At 37.6% G+C, this 24,179-nt stretch overlaps 1 protein-coding gene across 3 annotated transcripts in view; it reads left to right on the top strand.

Moving 5' to 3' along the window:
* Nucleotides 1–24,179, top strand: part of RNF17 (ring finger protein 17) — a 110,706-nt gene that overhangs the window by 47,321 nt on the left and 39,206 nt on the right. For all 3 annotated transcript variants that reach the window (XM_002691869.6, XM_059892247.1, XM_059892248.1), the window contains 5 exons: nucleotides 7,517–7,670; nucleotides 9,760–9,875; nucleotides 11,068–11,188; nucleotides 15,713–15,833; nucleotides 23,703–23,933. In XM_002691869.6, coding sequence (XP_002691915.3) covers nucleotides 7,517–7,670; nucleotides 9,760–9,875; nucleotides 11,068–11,188; nucleotides 15,713–15,833; nucleotides 23,703–23,933 — 743 coding nt within the window. The remainder of the gene's footprint in view (nucleotides 1–7,516; nucleotides 7,671–9,759; nucleotides 9,876–11,067; nucleotides 11,189–15,712; nucleotides 15,834–23,702; nucleotides 23,934–24,179) is intronic.

The following is a 24,179-nucleotide window of genomic DNA, read 5'->3' as shown; positions in this document are numbered from 1 at the left end:
TGTAATTATATGTAAAAATTATGTGTAATTAAAGTTATGTGAAACATCCTACAGAAATCTAATCTGAATTAATATCAACTTTAACTGCACAAAACCCTACTTCTGTATAGCTCCATTTCCCTTTTAAATAATACCAATCTCAAAAATTAATCTTGGGAAAAAAATTAATCTTTGTACATCAAATACTCAATAATGTAGACTTATAATTATTTGTGTGCATTTGTCTTTTAAATCTTATAGAAAATGAAAGTAGAGTTAGAAACCAAAGTTAATAATACTGGCTTTCATATTTGTGTGTTTATGTTAATCACAGATATGTATATCTTGATGTGAATTTACGTTATGCTCTAGCATCCTTTCATTTCCTTCTGAAGGGACTCCCTTTAGCCCTTTTTATAAGGCAGGTCTAGTGGTAGTGAACTTCCTTACCTCTTGTTGATCTGTGAATGGCTTATTACTCCCTCATTTTTGAAGGATAGTCTTGCTGGATCTATAATTCTCAGTTGACAGTTCTTTCTTTAGCTCTTTTAAGTGTATCTTCTGATTACATTCTGACCTCCAAGGTTTCTGATGAAAAATCCGCTGATCATCTTATTGATGATCCCTTATATCTGAGAAGTCACTTTTCTCTTACTGCTTTCACGGTTCTCTTTGTATGGCTATTGACGGTTTGTTCATCATGCATCTAGTGTGTCTCTCTTTGAATTTATCCTAACTTGGGTTTTTTGAGTATATTAACATTCTAAGTCTGCTATAACAAAGTGCAACAGGGAATTCTCTGGTGGTTCATTGATTGATTAGGACTCTTCTTTTACTAGCAGGGGCTGGATTCAATCCCTAGTTGGAGAACTAAGATCCCACAAGCTGCGTGGTGCCCCCCCCAAAAATGCCACAAAGTAGGTAGTTTTAAAAGCAGAAATGTATTGACTCCCAGTTCTGGAGTTTACAGGTTTAAGGTCAGGGAGTCATCAGAGTTGGTTCCTTCCTTCTGAGGTTGGCGGGGAAGGTGGGGGGTGGGGGCGGGACAGAGATTTGTCCCATGTCTCTGGACTAGATTGGTGATTTGCTGGCAATCTTTAGCACTCCTTGGCTTCTGCTACATCATCGCAGTCTCTGCTTCCTTCATGTGGCAATCTCTCTGTGTAACTTGTCTGTCTCAGCTTTTTAATACAGACACCAATCATATTGAATTAACTCCAGCCTAAAACTTTTATTTTAACTTGATCCTATCTGTAAAACTCTATCTCCAAATAAGGACACATTGAGGTCCTGGGGGAGGTGGTTAGAACTTTAGTATATTTTGAGGGGAGGACACAAACCAACTCATAAGCAATCCACTCTCTGCTCTATCAAAAATTTCCACCTCACATGCAGTCACCCCATCCCAATGTTCCAAAAAATCAATTATCTTACATCAAGTCCAAGTCTAGAATCTCACATAAAATCACTAAATTCTGATTAGCTCAATCAGGTATAAGTAAGAATTCTTTAACTGAAGCTAGGCCAGAACTCCTCTCTATCTCTAAATTTGTGAGAATAGACAGTAAGTCTATTCTCACAAATCCTAGCAGGAAGAATTCCATTAGAATCTTACGACTTTAGAATAATCCTTGGCTGCTGGATGTTCTGTCCTCCAGTCCCCCTTGGGTGTGGCCCTTCCCCCTCAACCCTGAAGCAGCCTCATCCAATGGAATTGAGGAGTTGTCCTAACTCTGAAACATAGAAGGAGGCCCCATCCCTGGAACAGAGGAGAAGACAGCCCTGCCTTTCAGGTCTGTGTGCTCTGGGCCTGCAGTAGCAGTGGCACATGCTCGAGCCTCTGAATCACCTTCAAAATCACTCCTCTGTTTTCTTGAAACATATGTTCATGACCAGATCACTCTGTCAGCTCTCTTCCTGCCTATAGAATCTCACAAGCCCACCACCCTTCTCTGCTTCATTTCCTCTCACCTCTGTCCCCTTCAGTTCAGGCTGGCAGTGTTTCTGCTGAGATGATTGATTGGCTTCATAAATCATAACATCCATATTCCCTTCAGCAGACACTGTCCAGCCATACCCTTGATGTTCTCTCCAGAGCTTGCTTTCTCATTTTTTGAAATACAAATAGGCTAAGAAATTCCTAAATCTTCAGATTCTGGTTCCTTCATGTTTAACAATTTATTCTTCAATTTATCTTTGTCTTCTCACATTTTATTATAAGCAGCAAGGAGAAACCAGGCTGACACTTTGACACTTTACTTAGCAATCTCCTCAACTAAATATCCAGTTCAACTTTCTACCCAGTACAGTATAAATCAGCTAAGTTCTCTACCCCTGTGTAACAAGGATTTCCTTTCCTCCAGTTTCCAGTATCATATTCCTCATTTCTCTATGAAATCTCACCAGAAGCACCTTTAGCATCCATATTTCTACCAGTAATCTTTCCAGGGTAATCTGGATTTTTTTCATTCAGGTACCTCATAATTCTTCCTCTTCTTTTTGCTCATAACCCAATTTCAAAGCTTCTCCCATAATGTTAGGTATTTATTACAACAGCACCCTGCTTTCCCATTTCAATATCTATATTAATTCCTTAGAGTATCATAAGAAAGTTCCACTAATTAAGTTGCTTAAACAGTGTAAGTTTATTGTCTCATGGTTCTGAAGTCTAGAGGTATTGAGGTCAAGTTGTTAGTAGTGTTGGTTCCTTCTGAAGGTCATAAGTGAGAATGAATCTATTTCCCTAATTGCTGGTGGTTAGCTGGAAAATACTGGTGTTCAGTGGCTTCTACTTCACTCCATTTTCTACCTTCACCTTTATGAGCATTCTACTGTGTGTGTGTGTGTCTCTCTCTTTGCCCAATTTTACTCCTTTTTTCCAGCCATGAAATTGAAAGATGCTTGCTCATAGGAAGAAAAGCTATGACCAACCTAGACAGCATATTAAAAAGCAGAGACATTACTTTGCTGATAAAGGTCCGTCTAGTCAAAACTATGGTTTTTCCAGTAGTCATGTATGAATGTGAGAGGTGGACCATAAACAGAAAGTTGAGCACCAAAGAATTGATGCTTTTGAACTGTGTTGGAGAAGACTCTTGAGAGCACCTTGGACAGCAAGGAGATCAAACCAGCCAATCCTAAAGGAAATCAGTCCTGAATAGTTATTGGGAAAGACTGATGATAAAGCTGAAACTCCAATACTTAGGCCACCTGATGCGAAGAACTGACTCATTGGAAAAAGACCCTGATGCTGGGAAAGATTGAAGGCAAGAGGAAAAGGGGACGACAGAGGATGAGATAGTTAGATGGCATTACCGACTTAATGGCCATAAGTCTAAGCAAGCTCTGGGAGTTGTTGGTGGACAGGGAAGCCTGGCATGCTGCAGTCCATGGGGTCACAAGGAATCAGACACAACTGACTGACTGAACTGAATAAGGAAACTAGTCATGCTGGATTAAGACCTACTTTCAGTTCAGTTGCTCAGTTGTGTCCGACTCTTTGTGACCCCATGGACTGAAGCATACCAGGCCTCCCTGTCCATCACCAACTCCCAGAGTTTACTCAAATTCATGTCCATTGAATCGGTGATGCCATCCAACCACCTTGTTGGAACAGAAAGATTATCTGAAGAAATAACGACCAACAACTTCCCAAATTTGATGACATACACAAATCTACAAATCCAACCAGTTAAGTATTACAGGATGATTTATGCCTCCCCCTAAAAGATATGCCTCCTCCAATCCTAAAAGATTGGAGCTATAACCCCCAGAAACTCAAAACATGACCTTATTTAGAGACAGAGTATTTATAGAGATAATCAAGTTAAAATGAGGTCATTAAAGTAAGGTCAAAGAAAGGCAATGCCAAAGAATGCTCAAACTACTGCACAATTGCACTCATTTCACATGTTAGTAAAGTAATGCTCAAAATTCTCCAAGCCAGGCTTCAACAATATGTGAACTGTGAACTTCCAGATGTTCAAGCTGGCTTTAGAAAAGGCTGAGGAACCAGAAATCAAATTGCCAACATCCGTTGGATCATAGACAAAGCAAGAGAATTCCAGAAAAACATCTATTTCTGCTTTATTGACTATACCAAAGCCTTTGACTGTGTGGATCACAACAAACTGGAAAATTCTTCAAGAGATGGGAATACTAGGTCTGGTATTCCTTCTTGAGAAATCTGTATGCAGGTCAGGAAGCAACAGTTAGAACTGGACATGGAACAACAGACTGGTTCCAAATAGGAAAAGGAGTACATCAAGGCTGTATGTTGTCACCCTGCTTATTTAACTTATATGCAGAGTACATCATGAGAAACGCTGGGCTGGAAGAAGCACAAGCTGGAATCAAGATTGCTAGGAGAAATATCAGTAACCTCAGATATGCAGATGACACTACCCTTATGACAGAAAGCAAAGAAGAACTAAAGAGCCTCTTGATGAAAGTGAAAGAGGAGAGTGAAAAGGTTGGCTTAAAGGTCAACATTCAGAAAACTAAGATCATGGCATCTGGTCCCATCACTTCATGGGAAATAGATGGGGAAACAGTGTCAGACTTTATTTTTTTGGGCTCCAAAATCACTGCAGATGGTGGCTGCAACCATGAAATTAAAAGATGCTTATCCCTTGGAAGAAAAGTTACGACCAACCTAGACAGCATATTAAAAAGCAGAGACATTACTTTGCCAACAAAGGTCCGTCTAGTCAAGGCTATGTTTTTTCCAGTGGTCATGTATGGATGTGAGAGTTGGACTATAAAGAGGACTGAGCACAGAAGAATTGATGCTTTTGAACTGTGCTGTTGGAGAAGACTCTTAAGAGTCCCTTGGACTGAAAGAAGATCCAACCAGTCAATCCTAAAGGAAATCAATCCTGAATATTCATTGGAAGGACTGATGCTGAAGCTGAAACTCCAGTATTTTGGCCACCTGATGTGAAGAGCTGACTCATTTGAAAAGACCCTGATGTTGGGAAAGATTGAAGGAAGGAGGAGAAGGGGACGGCAGAGGGATGAGATGGTTAGATGGCATCACCGACTCAATGGATGTGAGTTTGAATAAACTCCGGGAGTTGGTGATGGACAGGGAGACCTGGTGTGCTGCAGTTCACCAGAGAGTCGGACACGACTGAGTGAACTGAACTGAACTTTGTTACTTGGAATGAGCCATATTTTCCTATTTCTTTGTATGTCTTCTGATTTCTTGTTGAAAATTAGGCATGAACTATTATAATACAGTAAACCTCCGAAAATCAGATAGCCCCCACACACATGTACTCATGCATAACTGGATTTGTTTTAAACTGTTGAAAACTGTGGTAGTTTTTTTCTTTTGAGACTTTTTCAAACTGTTCTTGCAAATACTATTGCTTGTGTGTGGTCACTGAAGTGTCTGTGTTCTTTTAGTTTGTGTTTGGCAAATGTTTATGTTGACTTCCTTGAATGTTGAAAGCTTAATTGGGTGTTTGCTTCAATGCTGTAAGCCTTAACTGTTTTCCAGAGCCCTAACAAAGTTGGTTCAGATGGTTTCTCGTTTTATCAGTGTTTCTATGAGGAAATGAGAGCTTGAAGCTTCAGAGTCTGGAATTTTGCTACTGTCAGTTGTCTGTTGAATATTTCAGTGTTCCCTTTGAATAGCCAGTTAGTGGAAGAATATGAATACTACCTACTTAGAAATAAAGGTTTAGAAGGCTTTAAATAGTTTTAAAATTTTTTAGTGAAATAACAAAAATTTCAGAAAATTTCCACTTCCATTATTATACTCACAAAAGAGAAAAACCTCATTTTTTGACCATTTGAGATGGTTTTTAAAATATTCTTTAACTTTAAGAATTGGTATTTGGAGAAATAAACAGTTGTCCTTGGTTTTGTTTTACTATGTTTTAAGTAGTATAGGAACTTCGGGAATTGTGTTTTAAAATAACCAGATAATCCTGTTTATTAGTAAACCTCTACTGCATTATGCATTCTTTTCACAAACTCTACTGAAATTACTGATTAAAGATTTATCAGTTCAGTTTAAAACCATTAGATGGATGGCTCATGGGAAACTGGACATTTATACAATGGCAAAGTAACATGCATGAATTACTTGGTGATCACAAGGGAAACATGTAACTGTGCAGAGAAGGGATGAGAGTTGCCACCCCATTCCATGGATGAATCTTGGCTTATTAACAGTGAGTAATGCTGTCTTCTGATGTGTTTCAACTATGATGTATTCTAGCCAAAAGATTTGGGTTGAATCCATCAAACTTGTAGATATAACTTTCTGTTTTGAGGAAATTCAGGGCATATACCCTAACTCAGTGGAGGAAGAAGGTAAATAATAGGATGAAGACATAACCACATAAATCCAGAAGATGATGCATTCTACAGAAAAATAGCAGACTATCTTTTTTAATAAGACAGGATCATTTTTAAAAGAACACTACACTAATTTAAGAAAGGCAAAAAAAAAAAAAAAAGAATAAGATCTTTGTTCATGCCTTCTCCACGATCTAATAAACTAATCTGTGCCCCAATAAATAAATAAATAAATAAATAAAATAAATTGCTAGTAAAAAAAAAGACTTATTTAGATGACCAAACATAGTCTTAGATTGGCTACTGGGTTTGGTCAGTTCAGTTCAATTGCTCAGTCGTGTCTGACTCTTTGCGACTCCATGGACTGCAGCATGCCAGGCTTCTCTGTCTGTCAACAACTCCTGCAGCTTGCTCAGACTCAGGTCCATCGAGTTGGTGATACCAGCCATCCAACCATCTCCTTGTCTGTCGTCCCCTTCTTCTCCTGCCTTCAATCTTTTCCAACATCAGGGTCTTTTCTAATGAGTCAGCCCTTTGCATCAGGTGTCCAAAGTATTGGAGCTTCAGCTTCAGCATCAATCCTTCCAATGAATATTCAAATGATTTCCTTTAAGATTGACTGGTTTGATCTCCTTGCAGTCCAAGGGACTCTCAAGTGTCTTTTCCAACACCACAGTTGGTCAGTTAGGGAAATATAGTATGGTTTAAAAGTACTAGTAGGAGCACTTGCTGAAACAGAAAATGTGAAAATTGATAGAAAAATGCAGATTATCAAATTGTATGGTATGGTCTGATTTTTGGTAAAAAAAAAACAACATGGAAAATGTGTTTAGAAAAAGATCTAGAAGCAAGAGTTCTCTGGTGGTCTAGTAGTTAGGACTCCGTGCTTTTACTGCTGCGGGCTCAGATTCAGTCCCTGGTCAGGGAGGGAAGTTCTGACATGCTGCATGGCACAGCCAAAAAAAAGGAAAAAATCTGGAAGGATATCTTAAGATATCTGGAAGACTGTGGATTTTTATAAATTTTTGTTATGTCTATATATGTTAATTTTTATGTACTACTTATGTAGCAGAATATTTCAAACATAAATTACATGGCTGCTTATGTCTTATTCAATTCTAATATTTGATCATTTTATGAGCAGTGCCTATAATATATGGAACATTTAAATTTTAAGTTTCTGTGAAACTATAATGCTGTAATCCCTGCTTTAATCTCTCTTTCTTAGATAGAGAGCCTGGATTTTTTATTTCTATTAAAGGGAATTGAGGAATTCTATAAAAGTGAAGATGCAGAAAATCTGGAAATCCTCTGTCCAGTTCAAGGTCAAGCCTGTGTCGCTAAATTTGAAGATGGAGTTTGGTACCGAGCAAAAGTTATTGGTAGGAAATTGCATACTATTTCCTCAGGAAGATGTTTCATTTAAAAATTGATGTTATTTGAGTCAGTACAAATTAAATCATTAAAGTGATATTGTCTGGTCTTACAGTTTTGCTCTGTCATCTAGCTTTAGAAAGCTAGTGATAATGTTGATAGATGAAACTCTGGCTCCTTAGATTTCATTTGATTTGACTAGGACTTTAACCATTATTTTGTTTTCTAACATTTGCCTTATTTAAAAAATAGTTCTAAATGACCTACACATACTCTACTTTCCACTGAAAAGACAAATACTTTTAATTCTTTTGGCTTTCTTTGTCATTTATCTGTTATTTCTTCTAAATAATGTATAATACTTTGTAGATGGACTTCAGTCTTAGGTAGTAAATGTATTAGATGAGTTTTAGATCTCTTATAGCTGTTTTGTCCCCATTCTCTCCTCCATAGTTATACCACAGTTTTTAGTTTAATTCATATTCTGTGCAAGTGTTTTCAGTGCTATTCCATAAAGTATAACTTTAATTCTGAGTTGATAATTCCATCAGTTTTTCATTTTTTAAAAAATTTATGGCTACATTTTCCTAATAGTTTAAAATAATTTTCTACATGATAAGACTTTTCATATAATGTTGGTTTGATTTTTTCATTTGTAACAGTGAAAACATCATTCCATCACCTGCTCCATGTAGACTGCTTGTCATTTAGGCTTACTGCACTGTTGTTATTCTGGGGAGTTATGTCACTTGTTTTCCTAGATTCAGCTGCTAGTTTTCTGAATCCCGTTTACTTTTTAGGTTTACTCTCATGGAGCATTTTCCTCACCTCTTTACCTTACACTTAAGGTACATACGTCTTTTCAGGTTCTGCTTGAGTGCCATCTTAGGTAGTGTTGGTGTTGTTCCATTTGCTTTCACTTCTCCCTAGGAGCAGAGAATACCTGAACTTTTTCCATTTTGAAATTGTATTCTGTAGAAGTTTATAAATTTGAAAGTAATGGCAAAAAGTTTTGTAGCACTGTAAACACATGTGCTTAGAGGGGCTGCTGCTGCTGCTGCTAAGTCACTTCAGTCGTGTCCGACTCTGTGTGACGCCATAGACGGCAGCCCACCAGGCTCCCCCGTCCCTGGGATTCTCCAGGCAAGAACACTGCAGTGGGTTGCCATTTCCTTCTCCAGTGCATAAAAGTGAAAAGTGAAAGTGAAGTCGCTCAGTCATGTCCAACTTTTAGCGACCCCATGGACTGCAGCCCACCAGGCTCCTCCGTCCATAGGATTTTCCAGGCAAGAGTACTGGAGTGGGGTGCCATTGCCTTCTCCGTTAGAGGGGCTAAACACTCAAAATGACTGTTTATAAAAAGATAGAGCTTTATTCATGCTTCAGTCTATTTGAATGTTCCAGAGATTTCTCTGGTATCTCTAAAATATGAAAACTAGTTTGACATAGAGGTCTGTTTCTGCTCATTTTTCACAATATCTACAGATGATTTTTTAAAATTTCACTGTTAGATATTATTATATGAATCAATCTGTGCCTTGATCATTAAGTTGCTTGTCTTGTTTAATTACCTATGTTGACTAACAAACATTAAGTGCTTAGTTGGTGTTTGGTGCTTTGCCAAGTGTATTTTAAGTAGGTGAATCATCAAAAACAGTCTTAAGATCTGACTCTGTTGGTGCACCCACTCTACAGATGAAATAATGAGGCTGAGAGAAAAAAAGTAATTTGCTCAGGGTAGTATCTTAGAGATATTAATTAGATTTCCTCACAGTCACATGTCATTTAAGTGTCTTAACTCCAGATCTAATTCTTAACTTTTAGGCTGTAACACATAGCATTGGATGACTTTGTTATCCTGATTTTGGTTATCTTTTGATATCTTTAAATTGTTAGTTTCTCATTGACCAAGTCTGAACCAACTATACAGTATGGTTGGTTTTGTGTGAAAATATTAGAAATATTTTTTACATTAAAAAATATTGTTTGTATGTTAAACATAAAGATATTCTAATCTAGTTGATTGTAGATCAGTCTAAACTTTGCTAGATAATGTTTTTTCCAAGTTTGTGATTTCCAGTTTCATAATTTTTAAAGGATTGCCTGGACATCGTGAAGTTGAAGTTAAATATGTGGACTTTGGCAATACAGCAAAAATAACACTTAAAGACATGCGTAAGATAAAGGATGAGTTTCTGAATCCTGCAGAGAAGGTAATCTACTTACTGTGAATCACAGATTTAGAATGTCAGTACAAACATGAAAGTATTTTTGAAGTTATTTTTACTATAGAAATGTTCTTTTAACTACAGTTTTTTTGTAAATAATTTCTGACTCATGGGCTATCAAAGTTTCTGTAATTACTATTAAATAATATGTATCTTAGCAAACAAGCATTAATTATAATTATGTGTATAATATGTGTGTTTTTATAAGTACTGGTCTGCAGCTTTTAATGTATTATTTTGAAATAACTGTACAATGTAGTAAGAATATGATGTATTATGTGAAAAAAGTCATTGCAGAAGTGGTTTTACTGTGATCCCGTTTATGTTGAAATATATGTAATGTGCAAGAGAAAGATGTCTGGAAGAATAAGTAAAAAACTTACCCTTCTCTTGGAATCCTACTCCCCAGAGATAAGTATGGTTAAGGAGACTTATTTCCTAATTTATATATTCCTAGTATTTGAATTATTGTTAAGCAGTATTTTTCATTTAAAATGGATAAAATAATACAGGAAAAACTTGAAAATATAGATGATAAAATGGAGGAATCACTCAGAATTATTCAGTATTTTTGATATATATACTTCTAAGATGCATCTTCTGTGTTTTTAACAATTATGAGATTAGACTATATATAGTCCTATAACCTGCATTTTCATTTAACAATGTATCATAGTATTAATATCTGCAGTTCTTACAGTGGATGCTTATTATTCCAGTATCTGAGTATAAAATGATTCATTCAACAAAGTACTCTGGGGCTTTTTGTTTCATCTTTGGTTTTGGTATTTTTTAATAAGCTATTGGGAATTTTATTTTTTTAATTGACTTATAGTTGGTGTACAGTATTATACAAGTTACAAGTGTACAAAATAATCACAATTTTTTAAAGTTATACTCCATTTATAGTTATAAAATATTGGCTATATTTCCTTTGTTGTACAATATATCCTTGTAGCTGATTTTCTACATATTAGTTTGTACCTTGTAGTCCCATACTCTGTTGATTCCAGCTGTTTGCATTTATAAGTATTATTAGAGATATTTGGACATTTGTTTTCTAAATATGTATTAAATTCAAATGCAAAGTTTGGTTTTGTACACATTTAACACTTGAATTCTAAAATAACCATAAGTTAACATTACTTTCTTAATGATGCAATTTTGTTTGACATAGGCAATTAAATGTAAGCTGGCCTATATTGAACCATATAAAGGGACAGTGCAGTGGTCAAAAAATGCTAAAGAAAAATTTGAAGAAAAGACTCAAGATAAGTTTATGACATGTTCCATCATTAGTAAGCTTTCTTCATTTTTATTGGGTGCCGTGTGATCATAATCTTAAATAAGACTAACAGTATGATATATAACATTTTTTAGATCTTATAAATTCAGTGTGTTGTCAATATGAGCTGTGAGAGGTAACATTGATTGAGAACTAAGGACAATGGAATATCTTCTGCAGGCCCAAGAGTATAAAATCAGCACATGAGGCAAATTTCCACTGAAGATCAAGTCATCTTCAACATGTCTTCTTGAAAACCCTAAAGCCAGGAGTTAACTTCTCTTATTTCTCTTTTCCTTTGTGCTGGTCTCTGTCCCTCATCTTGGAGGGATGGATGCTAAGGTTTAATTTTCAGGAAAGTGAAGGGAAATGGGAGATAACTAGAAAATAATTTTTGTTTTATTTGACTCAGGTGAATTTAACTGTAGATTCTCAGCTTATTTTGGAAAAAATTGTTTATCTTTTGAACAGTTTGGGTCTGATAACACAGGCTAAGCTCTAGCCCTCAGTTTTGTAACTCAACAAATTTAATGGCAAAACCTGAGTTTACATGAAAATCTAATATTGATCTCCCTTATAGTGAGTATTGATCATATATTATACTTCAAGATAGTCATGATTGCTGCCTCAGAATTTCTGGGGGTATTAGGAAATGAGAAGTATATATTCTGTATAGCTTTTCTCAGTTTGAAGAATTCTGAAACATGTATGACCCCAAGGGATTTGGATGGAGGATTTGAAAGTTGCTGTTATCAGAGATTTTGATGTTTTCCAGAGCTGTGACTGACACTGGCTGTGTTGATCTGAACAGTACTAGTGCAGGATATATACAACTATGTTTACTTAGGTTTGACTTATATGGCACTTTCAAAGGCCCTTTTTATGATACCCACTTTTTCATTTATCAAACCCAAAATATCATGAGATTATTAGACTGTTTTATAATGAAGAAATTTAAGCTTAGAGATCAGTTGCTCAAGGCCACATAACCTAGAAATGATTTAATTATTTAGTTATAACCTAGAATGTGTTAATTCACTTTGTATAAGATGTTATTCTGATGCAGTAGTCCTGTAGAAGAAGAATATGATTATAGAAGTTGTACCCTTAGTCTATAGAGTTTTTTGTCTGGTTTTTCTAATATAGGTAGTAAATGAAGGGCCTTTTCAGTTCAGTTCAGTTGCTCAGTTGTGTCCGACACTTGGTGACCCCATGAATCACAGCACACCAGGCCTCCGTATCCATCACCAACTCCTGGAGTTCACTCAAACTCATGTCCATCGAGTCGGTGATGCCATCCAGCCATCTCATGCTCCGTCATCCCCTTCTCCTCCTGCCCCCAATCCCTCCCAGAATCAGGGTCTTTTCCAGTGAGTCAACTCTTTTCATGAGGTGGCCAAAGTATTGGCTTCAGCTTCAGCATCAGTCCTTCCAATGAATACCCAGGACTGATCTCCTTTAGGATAGACTGGTTGGATCTCCTTGCAGTCCAAGGGACTCTCAAGAGTCTTCTCCAACACCACAGTTCAAAAGCATCAATTCTTTGGTGCTCAGCTTTCTTCACAGTCCAACTCTCACATCCATACATGTCCGCTGGAAAAACCATAGCCTTGACTAGACGGACCTTTGTTGGCAAAGTAATCTCTGCTTTTCAATATGCTATCTAGGTTGGTCATAACTTTCCTTCCAAGGAGTAAGCGTCTTTTAATTTCATGGCTGCAGTCACCATCTGCAGTGATTTTGGAGCCCAGAAAAATAAAGTCTGACACTATTTCCCCATCTATCTCCCGTGAAGTGATGGGACCAGATGCCATGATCTTAGTTTTCTGAATGTTGAGCTTTAAGCCACCTTTTTCACGCTCCTCTTTCACTTTCATCAAGAGGCTTTTTAGTTCCTCTTCACTTTCTCCCGTAAGGGTGGTGTCATCTGCATATCTGAGGTTACTGATATTTCTCCCAGCAATCTTGATTCCAGCTTGTGTTTCTTCCAGCCCAGTGTTTCTCATGATGTACTTTGCATATAAGTTAAATAAGCAGGGTGACAGTATACAGCCTTGACGTACTCCTTTTCCTATTTGGAACCAGTCTGTTGTTCCATGTCCAGTTCTAACTGTTGCTTCCTGACCTGCATATAGGTTTCTCAAGAGGCAGGTCAGGTGGTCTGGTATTCCCATCTCTTTCAGAATTTTCCACAGTTTGTGATGATCTACACAGTCAAAGGCTTTGGCATAGTCAAATAAAGCAGAAATAGATGTTTTACTGGAACTCGCTTGCTTTTTTGATGATCCAGCAGATGTTGGCAATTTGATCTCTGGTTTGTCTGCCTTTTCTAAAACCAGCTTGAACATCTGGAAGTTCACGGTTCACATACTGCTGAAGCCTGGATTGGAGAATTTTGAGCATTACTTTACTAGCATGTGAGATGAGTGCAATTGTGCAGTAGTTTGAGCATTCTTTGGCATTGCCTTTCTTTGGGATTGGAATGAAAACTGACCTTTTCCAGTCCTGTGGCCACTGGTGAGTTTTGCAAATTTGCTGGCATATTGAGTGCAGCACTTTCACAGCATCACCTTCCAGGATTTGAAATAGCTCAACTGGAATTCCATCACCTCCACTAACTTTGTTTGTAGTGATGCTTTCTAAGGCCCCCTTGGCTTCACATTCCAGGATGTCTGGCTCTAGGTGAGTGATCACACCATCATGATTATCTGGGTTGTGAAGCTCTTTTCCGTACAGTTCTTCTGTGTATTCTTGCCACCTCTTCTTAATGTCTTCTGCTTCTGTGAGGTCCATACCATTTCTGTCCTTTATCGAGCCCATCTTTATATGAAATATTCCCTTGGTGTCTCTAATTTTCTTGAAGAGATCCCTAGTCTTTCCCATTCTGTTGTTTTCCTCTAGGGCCTTTTAGTTCTGAGTAACTTGAGCTGACTTTGTCGTTGTTTAGTCACTCAGTTGTGTCCAACTCTTTGCAATCCCATGGACTACAACACGCTAGTCCTCCCTGTCCTTCACCATCTCCCTGATCTTGCTCAAACTCATGTCCATTGAGTCAGTGATGCCATCCAACCATCTTGTCCTCTGTCATCCCCTTCTCCTCCTGCGCTCAGTTTTTCCCAGCATCAGGGTCTTTTCTAATGAACTGGCTCTAACTTTAAAGTCCTTTAATTGTCCTTTTAGCTTTCCTCTTGGTATTTTATTTTGTTGGTTTTTAGCTTCTTTGTTTAATGTCTCCTCCCAAGGCTAATCCATGAAGACTTGACTCGGGTTTCTTTCTTGACTCTCCCTTTTTCGTTCTCAGTTAATTGTTAGGCCAGTAATCTGAGCACAAGTGTAGTGTATTTGATTTAAGGAGTGACAGAAGGCCCCACTCGACCTAAAACATCTTTCCCTATCAACCTGCACAGTGATGAGATTAGTATATGTTGTTACCTTATAAAACAAAGGACATTTAATTAGGAGCAGAGTAGGTAAGATGGTGAAGGTATGGAACACAGGAAAAGTTGGCCCTCTGGAATAAAGAACTTGTGCAAGGGAAGTATGAAATCAAAGTGCTAAGGGGAACATAGAAGGTGAAAAGTGAGGAGCTTAACTGAAGGTTCTGAGTTGCTTATCATTTTGTTTCTAGATAATATATCTGGTCCATTAAAAAGTAGTCAGGAATGATTTTTAAACTTTTGGAGGAAATAAGCCTTCCAACAAGTATTCTTATAGCTAGGCAATGTAGGATGTTACTACTGATAATAGTTTATCTTTTTGTTTGGAATCATCATTTTCTTTGCACCTGCCAGCTACTACTATTGTATAGAAGTGTAGACATTAGCCGATCTCAGTGCATAGAAGTGTGTATTTCTTAAATAAATTTCTCTCACTCCTTCAGGTGCATACTGAGCAGGTTCTGTGTGCTCAAAATAAGTAAATAGGCACATGAGATGTAACTTGACCCTAAGCTGACTCCCTGTTTCGTTTAGGAAATAGGCCTAATAAACAGGTAAAAAATTAGATGGTTTGTCCTAAAAGCAGAAGGAGGGGGAGGAATTCCAGTTAATACTCTAGGTTGAGTTTTTGTTGTTTGAAACTTTGTGCCATTCTGTGTGTGTGTTTACATGCACACATGTGTGTGTCATTCTTAGAAAAGCTGTAAAGCTTCACAAATAAGCAGTGGCCTGGATTTTTATTTATATCTTTTGCCCTCTGGAACTTGGCAGAATCCAGTAAAACAGTTTAAAACCACAACAGAATGCTATTGCAATTAATGTATGTAACTGTGTTTTTCTCTGAATCTAAAAGCTTCAAGCTGCTTTTGGTTTATTATAGAATAGTACATAATAACCTAAAATTTTATTAACATTGGCAGTTCTTTCATGTATGACAAGTGATGTATCTACCCCTAGAGAGAAATGGACATTACTGAGCAGGAGGCCTCATGTATGCAAAATGAAGGAAATTAAGTTCTCAGGTTTTTAAAATTGCTTCATTTAGTATATTTTGTGATGTATTTATTTCTTTCCCCAAACTAGTCTTAATATTTTTACAGAAATTCTGGAAGATAATGTGCTGTTAGTTGAACTTTTTGATTTTCTTGGTGCTCCTGGAATGATTCCCACCAGTATTAATGACCAGCTAGTCAAAGAGGGCCTAGCATCTTATGAAGTAGGGTAAGTGGACCTGTAAACTTTTATTTTTAGTTGATATGTAAAACTGTTCACAAGAAGGGAAACTGGCATATCATTCCCCATTGGAGATCTGCTTAGACTATAGACAGGAGTTTTTCCCTATTAATGGGTTAGTAAAATGAGAAAAAAAAATAATTGGAGTCTTTAGTCTAGGTGGGAGTAGAGTGGCTTTTTTCTTCATCCCTATGGGGCTCTACAAGAATGGTTTCTGGAGATAGAGGGTGCATCTGAGAAAAGGAGACTGACATTTTATTTTAGGTGGGATGTCTGTTTAGGTGGCCTCTTGAACCGTTTGTGAAGAGAATCACAAAGAGAAATGGCAGGGTAGAGAGTGACCAAAATAGTAGAGTAGCCTGCATTCTCATCTGGAGAAATAGGAATTTTTCCTGGGCACAAGTGGATACTTTAAAGGGGAACCAGGCTTGACCATTGTGCTTTTACCCACAGGTAAAAAAAAACCAGGTCTGGTTAAAAGGCCTGTCCTGTTTAAAAGCCTTGTGGTTGAGGTGACCCAGAAGCAGAAGGGCAGAGTGGTGGTAAGAAAGGTGGGAGGGTTTGAAGTCAGGACACAGCAGTTCTTCTATGGTAGGGACTTGTGCGGGGCAGTGGCCCCTGAGGGGTCTCCTGAAGAAACTCCATCACACAGCCCTTAAGAAAGCCAGTATTTGAGTACACCCACAGTGATGCCTGTCAGGGTATGCCAGAGAAGCAGCGACACCCAGCAGAGGTCTGCCGTGACATGGCCAGTGTGTGGTCTGGCTCTGCCCCCCTCGCCCCCGCCCCTACCCCCACCCAACACTGGTGGAACCAGAAGTAGAAAGAGAGGGCTGGCCTTTTCCACTATAGGTCCTAAGCATGGGAGGGAGAGAAAGGAGAAGAAATATTTAAATGTATTGGACTGAGTTTTCTTTTTTTTTACATAGGGTTATGAAATATATAACATATACAATAAAAAAGTTCACCCTTTTTAGGTAGAGTTATGAATTTTGATAAATACATATAATCATGCAGCTGTCATTACAGTCAAGTTGCAGACTATTTCCATCACTCCTCAAAGTTCACTTTGTTTCTTTATGTATTGAGTCTCCTTCCTCCATACCTAGTCCTTGGCGGCTACTGATCAAATTTCTGTCTCCATAGTTTTGTCTTTTCCACACATTCATATAAACGGAGTCATACAATACTTGGCCTTTTTGTGTCTTGCTTTTCCATTTGGTCACAAAGAGTCGGACACAACTGAGTGACTAAACAACAACAACCTTTCCATTTAGCATAATGCTTTTGAGATTAGGTCATGTTGCCTACACCAGTAGTTCTCATTGCTTTGCTCACTTGTATTTCATTGTATGGATGCACCGTAATATTATATGTTTACCAATTGATGGACATTTGGGCTATTTTCAGTTTGGGGAAATTTCATGAATAAAGCTGCTGTAAATATTTGCATACAGGTGTTTGTGGAGCTATATGTATGTATGCAAAATTGCTGTTTGTAAGGTAAATTTATTTCTGCCTTTATGAGAACCTGCCAAATGTTTATGAGAGTTTTATTGTTCTCCATTCTTGCTAGCACTTGACTTGTCATTTTATGTTTATATTAGCCCTTCTTATAGGAGTATAGGGGTTTTCATTTTTAATTCCCATGAGTTTGAGTGAACTCCGGGAGTTGGTGATGGACAGGGAGGCCTAGTGTACTGCTATTCACAGGGTCGCAAAGAGTCAGACATGACTGAACGACTGAACTGAACTGAATGACATTAAAGATCTTAACATGTGCTTATTTGCCATCTGTATCTCTTCTTTGGTGAAGTATCTTTTCAGATGTTTTGCCCTTTTTAAAAACTGTTGCTTATTATTATTGAAATATGAGAGCTGTTTATATATTCTAGACATGTCTTTCTTTAGGCGTGTACTTTGCAAATACTTTCTTCCAATCTGGCTTCTTAAGGTGTCTTTTAAAGAGCCGAATGTTCTGGTTTTGAAGTTCGGTTTGGCAATTTTTTCTTTTATAATTCAGGCACTTTGTATTTAGCTGAGAAATCTTTGCCTAAGCCAAGATTGTAAAGATTTTCTCCTGTGTATTCTCCTTATGTTTTATAGTTACATGTTTCATATTTAGGGTTGTCATCCTTTTTATTTTGTTGAATAGACTATTTTTTGTAGCCATTTTAGGTCCAGAACATAAAGTGGAAAATACAGAGTTCCTTTATGCTTCTGCCCCCACATAGACACAGCCTCCCCACCGTTATCAACCAGCAAAGTGGTGTATTTACAAGGAACAGTGAAACTGTTGACATGTCAGAATCATCAAAGTCCAAAGTTTGGGTTACTGTATGTATATTATGTGGGTTTGGGACAGTATGTAGTGACTTGAATATACCATTGTAGTGTCATACAGAGTATTTCCACTGTCCTGAAAATCTGTGAGAGCCTAACATTCTTCCCTCCCCTCTAGCTTATGGCAAACACTGATCATTTTATCGCCTCCATAGTTGTGTCTTTTCCACGGTGGAATCATACAGTATCTAGCCTTCTCAGATTGGCTTCTTTCGTTTAGTAATATGCTTTTAAGGTTCCTCTGTGTCTTTTTCTGGTTAGATAGCTCATTGCTTTTTAGCACTGAATAATATTCCATTGTCTGGTTGTATCACAGTTTGTTTATCCAATCACTTACTGAAGGACATCTTGGGTGCTTCTGCTGAGAACAGGACACAGGTTTGTGGGGAGAGTGGAGGCGACACACAGAGTGGAGGGACACCCTCTTTGGGCGTGTTGTGTGAGGTCCTGTGGCTGTTAAAGCAGAGGGAGGATCCCCAGGAAGCAAAGCATTGTGCAGTGATCAGTGAGCTGTAGGTCATGCCCTTGGCCGGAGGACTGCAGGGCTCACATGATGGAGCCTCAGGATCAGGCATGGCAGTAACTAAGGAAGAGGGGTGAAGAGAGAGGCAGGCATGATTCCTCACTCCCAAATGTTCAACCTTGTAGTCCTCAACGGGCAAATCCAAGGTTCATGGGTCAGCCTGAAATTTGTACATTTGGGAGGCCCCCATTCAGGAAAAGTATGCAAAATTACATCATTTATGTAGACTGTTAAAAGAAATCAACAAATTACAGATTTTCAAAATTGACAAATACTATGAATATTAGAAAATTCAGAATCACCTGTAAAATACTTCTACAGATTTTTTAACTGTGTACTGATTACCACATGAAATGGCAGATTTGGTGATATTTCCTTTGGCAAGAACAGAAAAGTAAATGTCTTTTCTGTAGTGTGGTTGATTGAAATTTGTTTATTGGTAATTTTTTAAAGTTTTTTTTAGAACCATAGCTCAGTTATTGGTAGTGTCATGTAGATTTCTAAAAATCATAGTTAATTTTAGGTGAATATTATTTCTTTTTATGTATTACATATACATTGTGTGCTGTGCTTAGTTGCTCACTCATGTCTGACTCTTTGCGACCCCATGGACTGTAGCCTGCCAGGCTCCTCTGTCTGTGGGGATTCTCTAGGCAAGAATACTCGAGTGGGTTGCCATGCCCTCCTCCAGGGGATCTTTGCGACCCAAGGATCAAACCCAGGTCTCCCCCATTGCAGGCGGATTCTTTACCATCTGAGCCACCAGGGAAGCCCAAGAAAACTAGAGTGGGTATCCTGTCTCTTCTGTAGGGGATCTTTCTGACCCAGGAATTGAACCAGGGTCTCCTGCTTTGCAGGAGCCACCTGCACTTTACCACTGGTAAAGCCACCTCTTTACCAGCTGAGCCACCAATGACTGGAGAGCCTCAGCTGGCCTCAGGCATTTTCTTCAAAGTGGAATTAGGTGCCAAATTTGTAAACAGAAAGCTCCCCACATTAGCAGATGCAAACTAGTATATACTGAATGGATAACAAGGTCTTACTGTATAGCACAGGGACCTATATTCAATATCCTGGGATAAACCATGATGAAAAGAATATGAAAAAATTATGTATATGTATAACTGAATCACTTTACTGGACAGCAGAAATTAACATAACATTGTAAATCACCTAAACTTCAATAAAATAAACTAAAAGAAAGAAAGCTCCCCATGGGTTTCCCCTTCCCTATATACAATGTGCCGCCTCACAACTGCACTCATTCTAGTCACTTTTCTGGTTCCTATGGGCACCTGTGCTTGTGTTAAAGATGCCTGCTTGCACCCCCTTTTTGCATTGTATCAAGTGTCAGGGCTTCCTGGAACAGGTCTGTGGGTCAGAATATGGTGGTTTGTGATTCTGTAAAGATTTAAGGACTGCTGGAGGAAACACACCTCTTATAGCTGCTCTCCTCAAAGCCCTGTTCTTTGCAGGTTTAAGGGTTATCTCTTGAGATTGTGATCTGTTACATCATTATACCTGCACAATATTTACTTATATACATTATATACACATATATATATTATATATACATTATGTATGTAATATTCAAGACACTTCAAGTTTTATTTTAATGAATTTTTAATATAGTTTAAACTGATACTTATTAATGTATTGATTTGATTTAATTCACTTATTAATAGGGTAACCCTAATTCTTGTCCAACTGGGACATGTTTAAGTATAAAAAAGAAGCACTGTTACACCAGATTAACAAGCATGTAGTGGCTCACTGTACTCATTAAATAGTTTGTCTCCAGCATCCTCCTCATAGTGGTATATTTGCTTTATATTGAACCTTATATTTTCATGTTGTGACATTAAAGGTCTTAGGAGTATTTCTGGAATCCATTCCCATACCAAGATGGTTAGCAGTAGCGTAACTCCACAGGGAAGTGGTGGTCAACCACAAAACTGTATCCCACTAAATCCAAATTAAATGTGTTTCAAAGTCAACTCCCCTTAGCCAACCCCTTAGAATACTCAGACAAAAAAATGAGAGTAGGAGTCAGTGATCTTAACTAATTTAAGTTAAAATACTTTTGAAAATGTTGACATAAATCATGGCAAGAACCTCTATGACCCACCTCCTGCAGTAATGGAAATAAAAACAAAAATAAACAAATGGGACCTAATTAAACTTGAAAGATTTTGCACAACAAAGGAAACCATAAACGAGATGAAAAGAGAACCTTCAGAATAGGAGAAAATAATTGCAAATGAAGCAACTGACAAAATAGACAAATAGTTCATGCAGTTCAACATCAGAAAAACAACCTAATCAGAAAATGGGCACAAGACCTAAGCAGACACTTATTTCCTCAAATAAGACATCCAGATGGCTAATAAACACATCAAAAAAAGCTCAACATTGCTCATTACTAGAGAAATGCAAATCAAAATTACAGTGAGGTCACCATACACCCATCAGAATGGTCATCGTCAGAAAATCTGCTAACAGTAAATGCTGGAGAGAATGTGGAGAAAAGGGAAACCTTGTATGCTGGTGGGAATGTAAATTGATAACACCCACTATGGAGAACAGTATGGCAATTTCTTAAAAAACTAGGAATGAAACTGCCATACGACCCAACAGTCGCACTATTGGGCATATACCCTGAGAAAACCATAATTGAAAAAGATAACATGTACCCCAGTCTTCACTGCAGCACTGTATACAATAGCCTGGACATCGAAGTAACCTAGATGTCTGTCGACAGGTAAATGGATAAAGAAGTTGTGGTACATATATACAGTGGAATATTACTCAGCCATAAAAAGGAATGAATTTTGAGTCAGTTCTAGTGAGGTGGATGAACCTAGAACCTGTTACACAGACTGAAGTAAGTCAGAAAAGAAAAAAACAAATACCATATATTATCACATATATATGGAATCTAGAAAAATGGTACCCATGAACCTATTTGCAGGGCAAGAATAGAGACTCAGACACAATTAACAGATTTACGGACATAGTGGAGCAAGGAGAGGGTGGGATAAATTGAGAGAGTAGCATTGAAATATGTACATTACCATTTGTTAAATAGATTGGTGATGGGAAGTTGCTATATAGTGCAGGGAGCTTAGCCTGGAGCTGTGTGACAAACTAGAGGGATCGGACAGGGAGGGAAGTTCAAGACAGAGGGAACATGTGAATACCTACAGCTGATTCATGTTGATGTATGGCAGAAATCAACGCAACATTGTAAAGCAGTTGTCCTCTGATTAAAAATAATTGAGGCAGGGGAAGCACATTGCTTTGCAAACCTTCCCAGGGAACCAGTTATTGTAAACCCACCCTACCGCTCTGGCAGCCCCAGTCAGTTTCCTTGCCCTTCAATACCCAGATTGCTGATTCCTGCAGACTGCTACCAGTCTTACTGTTTCCATTGTATCTGTTGTGTGTGTCTGTAAGTCATTCAGTTGTGTTCTACTCTCTGTGACCCCCATGGACTGTAGCCCACCAGGCTTCTCTGCCCATGAGATTCTCAGGCAAAAATACTGGAGTGGGTTGCCATGCCCTCCTCCAGCGGATTATATCTGTTGCCTGTCCTCAAATTAGAACATGAGTTTCCCTTGATCAATGTTTTCCCTGAGCACCTAAGGAGTAAGAAGAAAGGAAATTGAAGTCCTACAGTCTAGTTTGTTGGGGTCACCTGTATCATACATGCATACTATCCTTTATAAAATAAAACATAATGTTTCCCAAATAATCTGGCCCCTGTGTGCTTCAAGGTTCATGCCATGACCTATTACTTTACTATGCCAAAGCTACATATTTTTCCTTTGGTTTCTGGAATTCCTCCCTAACTTCTGCTTGTCCTTTTAAAATCTCAATTGAAATGTCACTTAATCAGAGAAACCTTCTCCAGCTCCAAGAATAGGTTAGATTTCATTGGCCTATGCCCTTGTTCTTCGAAATTTATTTTTTGTGTAATTATGTAATCACTCACTATCATAATACCATAAGATCCTGGAGGACTGGACCCTGCTTATTTTGTCCACTGCTGTATCTCTGGAACCTAGGACTCTTGGCTCACAGTATGTACCCATTAAGTATTAGTTGAATGAAAGAAATAAGTATCAAGATCTGGAGCATAGAAGAGAGAGAGACCTGATTGGGTGATTCAGATGGGGAGTAAACATATACATGATAAATGAGTCCATCATTTTCATCAATCATCTCAATCTCCATAGATGAACATTCAACTCTGGGCATTATCACTTACAGGAGAGAGAAGCCCAGAAAAATGGTAGATCAGGAACCTGAGATTAGAGAAAAACCAGGAACCAAAGAAAGAACATTTCAAGAAGGCAAGAGTAGCTAGTTAGGCTCAGAGTTCATGTCAAATAAGGAATGAAAACTATCCAATAGATTCAGAAGGAAAAACTTAGCCCCTTTGGTTAGCACAATCTCCAGCTTATTATGAAAGAATTTAAGATTTTTTCCTTTGAAGAAATTTTGCCATTAATTATCTGTGATTAGATTCTGAACTGTTCAGATTAATTAAACATTCTAAACACTTAATTCAGTAATTTTGCTTGTTAACAGATTTTAAAATAACAATTGTTTTCCACTTGTATTCTCATTGACAAACAGTTTGATAACTTTTAGGCAAAGAGAAATATTCAAGTTACCAAAAAAAATCCTGAATAATTCTGTTCTTTTGTGAGTACAAAATATCAGTAAGGAATGATGAAATTATTAGCGCACTTGGTATTTTAAACTGTTTTTAAAGTGGAAACCCTGGATTTTACATGTTTTTTTTCCTTTTTGTCCTTTGTTAGTCATTAAGAACTCTTTTTTAAAAAGATTAAAATTGCTGTTAATATCAAAACTGCAAAGCAGTGAATCATAACTAAAACTTGTTCATCTCTAGATCTAACCAAATACAAATATAAATATTTTGCAAACTATTCATATTGCTAATGGGTTTTTTTTTTTTTCAGATATACCCTCAAAGATAATTCTAAAAAGCATATTGAAGTGTGGGATCCTTCTCCAGAAGAAATTATTTCAAATGAAGTAAACAACTTAATAAATCCTCTGTTTGCAAAATCTCTACCTAGTGAGGATCTGCAGTCACTTTATAATAAGGAACTGCCTGTGCACATCTGCAATATAGTGTCTCCTGAGAAGATCTATGTTCAGTGGTTATTAACAGAAAACTTGCTTCATAGGTATAACATCCAAGGAAAATATATTGTGCATATAGTTTATTCTCTTTTCTGTATTTTATTTCAAAGATCTAGAACTCATAAATGCAGAATTTTAAAAGTACAAAATTATGTCAGCTAAGTAGTCACTTAAAAACTAGTTAACAGTATACAAATAGTATATTAACTGATTATTTTTATTGTATTAAGATTTATATATTCCACAAAGGCTTATTGAGCACCTGTTATTTGACAGCCAGTATTATAGCT

The sequence above is a fragment of the Bos taurus genome, chromosome 12, assembly GCF_002263795.3.
Source record: "Bos taurus isolate L1 Dominette 01449 registration number 42190680 breed Hereford chromosome 12, ARS-UCD2.0, whole genome shotgun sequence".
Lineage (NCBI taxonomy): Eukaryota > Metazoa > Chordata > Mammalia > Artiodactyla > Bovidae > Bos > Bos taurus.
The sequence above is the reverse complement of the archived record's forward strand: the minus strand, read 5'-3'. Positions and strand labels throughout refer to the sequence as shown.